The sequence below is a fragment of the Gavialis gangeticus genome, unplaced genomic scaffold (genome assembly GCF_001723915.1).
Source record: "Gavialis gangeticus isolate Ggan-Ray unplaced genomic scaffold, GavGan_comp1, whole genome shotgun sequence".
Taxonomy (NCBI): Eukaryota; Metazoa; Chordata; order Crocodylia; family Gavialidae; genus Gavialis; species Gavialis gangeticus.
In genome coordinates, this window is record NW_017729000.1 from 45,832,291 (window position 1) to 45,839,242 (window position 6,952).

At 48.4% G+C, this 6,952-nt stretch overlaps 2 protein-coding genes across 4 annotated transcripts in view; one reads left to right on the forward strand and one right to left on the reverse strand.

Annotated features, from left to right (window-relative positions):
- Positions 1-4,457, reverse strand: part of LOC109290175 (proteinase-activated receptor 3-like) — a 12,816-nt gene extending 8,359 nt beyond the window's left edge. The window contains exon 1 of the mRNA XM_019506577.1: positions 3,881-4,457. Within this exon, the coding sequence (XP_019362122.1) occupies positions 3,881-3,977 (97 nt within the window). The 5' untranslated portion in view covers positions 3,978-4,457. The remainder of the gene's footprint in view (positions 1-3,880) is intronic.
- The window catches only part of FCHSD1 (FCH and double SH3 domains 1), a 24,055-nt gene continuing 20,296 nt past the window's right edge, over positions 3,194-6,952 (forward strand). For all 3 annotated transcript variants that reach the window (XM_019506571.1, XM_019506572.1, XM_019506573.1), the window contains exon 1: positions 3,194-3,238. In XM_019506571.1, coding sequence (XP_019362116.1) covers positions 3,209-3,238 — 30 coding nt within the window. In that variant the 5' untranslated portion in view covers positions 3,194-3,208. The remainder of the gene's footprint in view (positions 3,239-6,952) is intronic.

Below are 6,952 nucleotides of genomic sequence, written 5' to 3' on the forward strand. Positions count from 1 at the left end.
CCACAGATGTGCTCCTTGGTGATTTTCTCCAAGATCTTCCCGAGGACCGAGGTGAGGCTTACAGGCCTATAGTTACTTGGGTCCTTCTTCCTCCCTTTCTTGAAAACGGGGACCACATTAGCTAGTTTCCAATCCCCCGGCACCTGGCAAGATGACCACGAATGCTCATGCAGCCGGGCTAAGGGCTCCGCGATGACCCCTACCAGCTCCCTCAACACCCTTGGGTGGAGGGCATCTGGACCTGCAGATTTAAAATGTCCAGACCTTCCAGAAGATCCCTAACAACATCTGCACTGACCCAAGGCCTGACAGAGCTATCCCCGAGATTGTCCCTACCTCAAAGAAACTGTTAAAAATATTGGCTTTCTCGTCTGGCGTAGCCACGAGGTTATCATTTGAGTCTTAAAGGAGCCATACATTGCCTGGTGCCCTCTTCTTGCTCCCAAAGTGAGAAAGGACTTCTCACAGACAAGAGAGCCGACTACTTGGTAGGAACTATTACCTAAGCAAGGCTATAGCTAGCTCAGGATGTGGGACCCTGTTCAGCAGTGAGCCTGTTCAGTAGTGAGCCTGTCTGGAAAGGAAGGGGGATTGGGCACATGACTTTGTTCACATGGCCTGGCAGTCTGGCAGAACGGCTGAGTCAGCAGCCAGACTAGCCACCAAGCTCAGAACAAAACTAGAGATCCAAAGCAGTGCTCCTGGGAAGCTAGGCTAGCTGGGTGGAATGTCCCAGCAGAAGGCAAGCCCACATAATGGGGAATCTTCTGGGCACATGCGGGGCTTGGTGCAGGAACATGCAGAGTTTAAAGTGCTAGGGTTTTTTTGTTTTCTTTTTGTTGTTGTTTTTACGCCTGCAAGCACCCACCAGCAAAAATAATTCAGCGCCTATGGATCAATGCACTGTTCAGCTGTAATATCAGAGTTGCTCCCTACGGACACAGATGGCACTAGGGGATGATCCCTACTACAGACCTTGACTCTACATTCATGCCCTGGGTTGGCTGAGAGCTACATCAGAATAAGATCCATAGAGAGGCTGAGGAATTAATTATAGCAAAGAAAACAGCAATAGCCTCCTTCCTCCCCCCCACTCCACACGTAAGCCTAAGCCACATAGAAACCAGCCTGTGTGCAGAGCCAGGATGCCCCTGCAATTCTTTTTATACACAGAAGTGTCACAGGACTAGCAGGACAGTAGTGGTGGATACAGATACCAGCCCAGCAGGCAACAACAAGGACTAATATTAGAATCCAAATCCTTGTCCCTGTTGCTGCTTAAAACATTCAGTTAGACCAGGGCTGAGGCACTAAAGTTTACTTGATGTCTGGCAAAGGGCACTATGTGCCTGTTTAATACATTAGGGCAAAGGGAATGTTATAAGAGAAGCATTAAGCTTGAATGTACAGAGCCAGCCGGAGGGCATTAAGGACTGCACTTATTAGCACTGTGCTCCATAAATATTGTTAAAGTTCTGCTGAAACAGCTCATCTACCCTCCGTCCTCTACCAAAGTCCTTGACTTACATTTTATTGTGCTAGTGGCCAAAGAGCTTCAGAGACTGTAATGTCCATAAAGTATTCATGCACAGAGTTCAGCCATTGACCTTGCATTCTACGATGCCCACAAAGCTGTCATAGCTATTATACTGGGTGCCCAACCTACCAGCCTACTTTATGTTTCGGAAGAATTCTGTGGCATTTTACCATCCAGCCCAGCTGCTGCCCTAAGTAGGAAAAACTTTACTGCAATTGTTCTTAGTAATTTTGGACTTGAGGCACCCCTTGTTAGTCTCAAGACACCCCTCAGAAAATGCCAGATCTTATTTTTTACTCTGTCTTTAACTATGTAAAAGTAATACAACAGATCTTCTGTTACAAAAAACTCAGAAAGACCACAATAGGTCAGGATATTTTAACACTATAGATTCCTATTTGAAATCTCTGGGTTTATCTTATGAATCATGTTTGTCACCTAACATTGTGAGGCACCAATGGCACCCTGTTTAAGAATCACTGCTTTATTGAATTCAAGCAACAGAAGACAGAAATTTGGGCAAGAAAGGAAACGGTTGAATCCCAGGGAGATTGACTTGGGAACTCTCCTCTCCCTAACTGGAGACAAGCAAGCACAAGGCACCACAAAAAAATGAAAACATGCAGGCCAAATTTTTCAAACCTTAGGGCCACAGTCAGCTGTATACATCCATATATATAGGCAGATACTTGAATGGCCTCATTTTCAAAGTGCCAAGCTTCTAAGACCCCAACGGCCTCCAAGTCAAGTGCACTACCATTGCAAATCAGGCCATTCATCTGGGTGCTTACATACATCATTAGTAGGATTGGCAGAATTCAATTTTTTTTAATTTTGAAAGCTAAAATCAATTTATTTTTCAGCATTTATTTCAATTTTTATCAATTGAAATTTTCACGATTACACAAAATTAAGGATGTTTTTCCATTTGGCATGTGCACACATACATGCACGTGTGCACTGTGGCTGCTGCAGGATCTGGGGCCCATGCCAGTAAGGCTGTGCTGGGAGTGGGGGCTGGAGGGGCAGGGCTGGTAGAGCCCTGGAGCCCAGTGCTACTGGCCCCTCATTCTGCCCAGGGCCCAGCCAGGCCACCATGGGAGTTTGGTCCCTGCCAAGGCTGGAACCTGGGCATAGAGAGCAGCTGGCAGCACTGGGCTCCCCAGTGCTACTAGCCCTGCCCTTGCAAACCCCACATCCCAGCACAGCCTTTCCTACTGGGATGGCCTCCAGCTCCTGCAGCAGCTGGGTGGCAAGGGTGGGTGTATGTAAGCATACACATACTACCCTACCCAGGATTCCCTTACCTCTGTCCTGGGTTTTGTTATTGGGTTTTTTTGTGTCTCTTTTATGTAAATTTCAATGATGTCTGTGAGTGTCAGGTGAAACTGATGTTTATCAATGTCTATTGATAAAATTGAATCCTGCCAAGCCTAATCATTAGGAATCTAGAAATAGGCCCCTGTTTTAAAGCATAATCTTTTACTGGTCCTCAGCTGTGTCTCAGAAATAGTATGTGTGTACTGGAAATGGTACGAACTCCAACTCCTCCGCTCTCAGATTAGGCAGGGGAAGTTTAAAGCTACAAGGGACACTATTTTATTTTTGCAAAGACAAGGAGCTGGAAGAGGGTGAGCCCACCCCTAAACTCACATTAGACTCGCAACTAGAATGTCTTCAAGAGATGCATGCTTCAAAAGGGTGAGTACCCTCCATACTTAGCCCTATTGCTACAGAGCCAGGGTCAGTCCCAGCTCAAACAACACATACAGCTGACTGCACCAACAGGATAAGCAGTAGCAAGAGGGCAGACCTAGCAAGACCTAGTCCCAGCACCTCCTGCCTGGAGCTGGTGTGTAGGGCAGATCATTTGGGCTCCTTAATAAATGTATAACCAAACATCAGGAACATTGGCTGGGGATTCAGTCCTGCCAGACTCATGCACCTGCAACGGATTTAGGGCCAATATCTCTCTTGTGAGGCAGGGGTCCAGCTTAAAGAGAGAACTGGACCTTCTTGCCTTAAAAAGAATACAGCAGCATATTCAGTTTGCTTGTGGGACTCATGATGATGCAGCCCCTATGACACGGCACAGGCCAATGACTTCACCGACCAGGCAGAACCTGGTATCTCCGGAGACAAGAAAGCATCCCTGGATCATATAGGACCTCAGGAGTCTAATTCCATGTCAGTCCCAGAGCCACCAGTCATCCTTCCCAGTGCAGAGGTCCCAAAAGAGGGTATGATGGGCATGGAGCCCTGGGAGTTGTAACAGTTGGAAGCAGAGGGACAAATTGCCAGCAATTCTTCACAGCATGAAGAAAAAGATCTTAGAGGACTTACCTGTGGCACATTGTTCAGCCCAGCAGAGCCAGGTGCAAGTAAGCAGCAGTGACATGCAGAGAGCTTTAGACCACTGTGAGGATTGCAGGTGCACCATATTTGCTGTCCAGGTTGAGCTCTGCCTTCCCTGAGCCACAGCAGTCTCCGAGGAGTGTGCTCAGCCTCTTTCTGGGGTCAGTCTAGTTTTAGGATGTTGTGGGGAGCCTGTGAGTCATAGTGACACTACAGGCTCTAAGCCTTTCCACTTGGTTCCTTCTCTGTTGCTCTCTCTTCCTCTTTCCTGTCTCTCTACATAGCTGGAAGCTGGCTCCTTTTATTGCACAGAAATGCAGAGCAGATGCACAGGCTGAATATCTAACCCAGACAGACAGACCTGGAATGCCCCCAAAGCATGACAGAAGCCTCTGGGTGGGAAGTCAGGGACAAAGAGAGCACTGACATCAAGAAAGAGGCAGTCACGAGTTTCAAATGCCTAGGTCTGATGGTAAGAGCCTGACAGCACAGACACATGCCACATATCTGCACATGGAAGCCACCAGAACACGAAAACTCCCCTGGAATCACTAGCCAGCAGGGAGGGGTTTGGAGCAGATCACCTTGTTACCAGTACAGCTCCAAGCCCAGTACAGAGAGCCAGACCTGTAAAGGGATTTAGGCACCCAGAGATGCCAATATGCATCCAGAGGGATTTTCAAAAGCATTTTCAAATGCAGCCCTAAGTTTTAATCCTTTTGGATGTGACCTTGGAAAACATGCACAGATATGAACTAATTCCTAAGGCTGAAAGGAAAGAGTGGGTTCTGTGGAATACCAAAGTTTTCCAGGATTAGTCCCCTCAACTCAGGATTGGTTTCCCTTCAGAAACTACTGATGGAGAGTAGAAACGATGAAGTGATAGTATTTGAGAGACATTTAACACAGCTCTTTAAAAATGACTATAAATCACAGAGAGTCAGGTTCTTTTTAGAGGTTTCCTGAATCACCAAAGAGAATTCTATCACATATATCTAACCATAGACTGGTCCAAACCCACTGGAAAAGTTAAAACTTTTAGTTATCAGACTTTTTTTTGCCAGGTTGCACGTACTTTACTGCACAGTGACTCTGTGAAGTCCAGAAGCCCATGCATAGTGGTGTGAACAGGAAGTGTTCTGTGGCTGGCACTGGGCCAACTGCTGCTCACTCAACTTTGGTTGTTGCTCTAGCTACAGCAGTAGTTTCTGCTTGGTGATCTCCTTTCCTGTGTCTCCCTTCAGTGCTGCTAGCAGTTATTGGGGATTCACTGCATTTTCCCATGTACCGCACTGCTGGAGAAATAGTTAGCCATGTTAACTGCCATTGCACATGAACATAGAGAGAGGTAGTTAGCTATGTTAGTCTGAAGTCAGGCAGAAGGCAGAGTAGATTTGCACCTTTTAGACTAACAAAATCAGAAATGTATAGCATAATCTTTTGTAAGCAGAGAGCTCACTTCATCAGACAATGTGCATGAGTACAGCCAGTGAGGCTGAGCCAGGCTGTAGTACTGAGTGCAAATCTTGTAGCCACTACACCCCACCTCACCTCCTCCATTTCAGATCTTCTTGCCCATCCATCCTCTGCTACCGCTAAGTGGCTCAGCAGTCGATTGGTAGGGGTATGCACTTAGAGCAGATTTGCAAAGAAGCTTGGTACCCAGTGGATGCATCTACTATTGCTAGTACCAATACATACAGGTATTAGAAAAATGAGGATCAGCTGCTGATCTCCACATGGCTGGTAGGCAGCTGCCATGAGCCAAAACAGCTCTCCACCTGCAGGGATCAGTCAGGATGGGCCCCCATGCCCCCCTGCCAGCCCCAGCAGGCACCTGGGAAGCCTAGAGCTCCCCCCGGTTACTGCGGGGGGCACAACACACAGAGCAGGGCAGGAGCCACTCTGGACTGAACTGATTCTGACAGGCGCATGTTCAGCTGCATGCCTGGGATTGCTTTAATGAGCCTGAATATTCTGCACAGAAAATTCTTAACGTGTATATAAGCTCAGGGGCAGAGCCTACAGTCTGGCTCTAGAGGCTACAAAGGGTTAGCTTAGTTCAAGCAGCTTTGGCTAATACCATGCCTAGCTTGTTGTTTCTGCACAATTCTGTGACAATGGAGGATTGTTTTCTTGCTTTCCCCCTGGCCTTTTGGCTAGGAGCAAGTAAGACTAGGGGGCATCCAAACCACAGGGTCCCTGGACATAGCATGTCTGTTACAAAGTTTGGGGAGTATTTGAAGCCCCAGACTGATGAGCCTGGGAAGGAGGATACTTGCCCTGTGGTAGGGCCACGCTGGCTTAAACAATTGAGCTCTGCTCAGTTGAAACTTAGAACTTGACTATTGCGCTTTGCCGGGTGGAATTTGGAACTAATTCAGCCTTTGAAAGAAAACAAAACAAGAAAAAAATCCAGTGCAGAAGGACTACAGGAGCTATTACCCAGGGTAAAGGGAAACCTGGTTGTGCAGACAAGTAGCCATAAACAAGTGCGGGTTCAGTTGGTGTTGCAGCCCGGTTTACTCCTTGGTTACAGCACAATATTAAGCACTTCTGAAAATCTAGCAATTATTCTCCCGTTTCCCATCTTCTCCCTGCCAGCTAAGCAAGCTCCTTCCCCTCCTGCACTGAGAGAACGGGGCGGAAAATGGAGATAGACAGGAAAGAGAGTAAAAGCCTGGAAAGCCACATCCTGCTGCGCACGAGCAGAAATGCAAGATGCGCCTGGGTCTCAGCCTGCAGGACTGCAGCCACTTCCCGAGTGCCAATACCAGGTATCTGAAGCCCTTTTCCCCCGTGGCCGCAATCCCAGCTCCTTGCCCTGAAGGCCTAAGCTGCCCACGTCCCCCACGGACAGGTGTCTCATGCATTTTGCCAGCGTCTCCGGGCGGTTTCCTCCCTCTGCCCAGCCTGAGACTCGTCCGCCTCGGCCAGGACGGAGCCGCCGCCCACCGCAGGCTGCGCTCCCTCCTCCGCGGCGTCCACGGCAGGCGGGGGCGGGGCCGGGCCCGAGCCCGCCCCGCCGCCGTGCAGCAGACTCCCGGCAGGTGGCAGGGC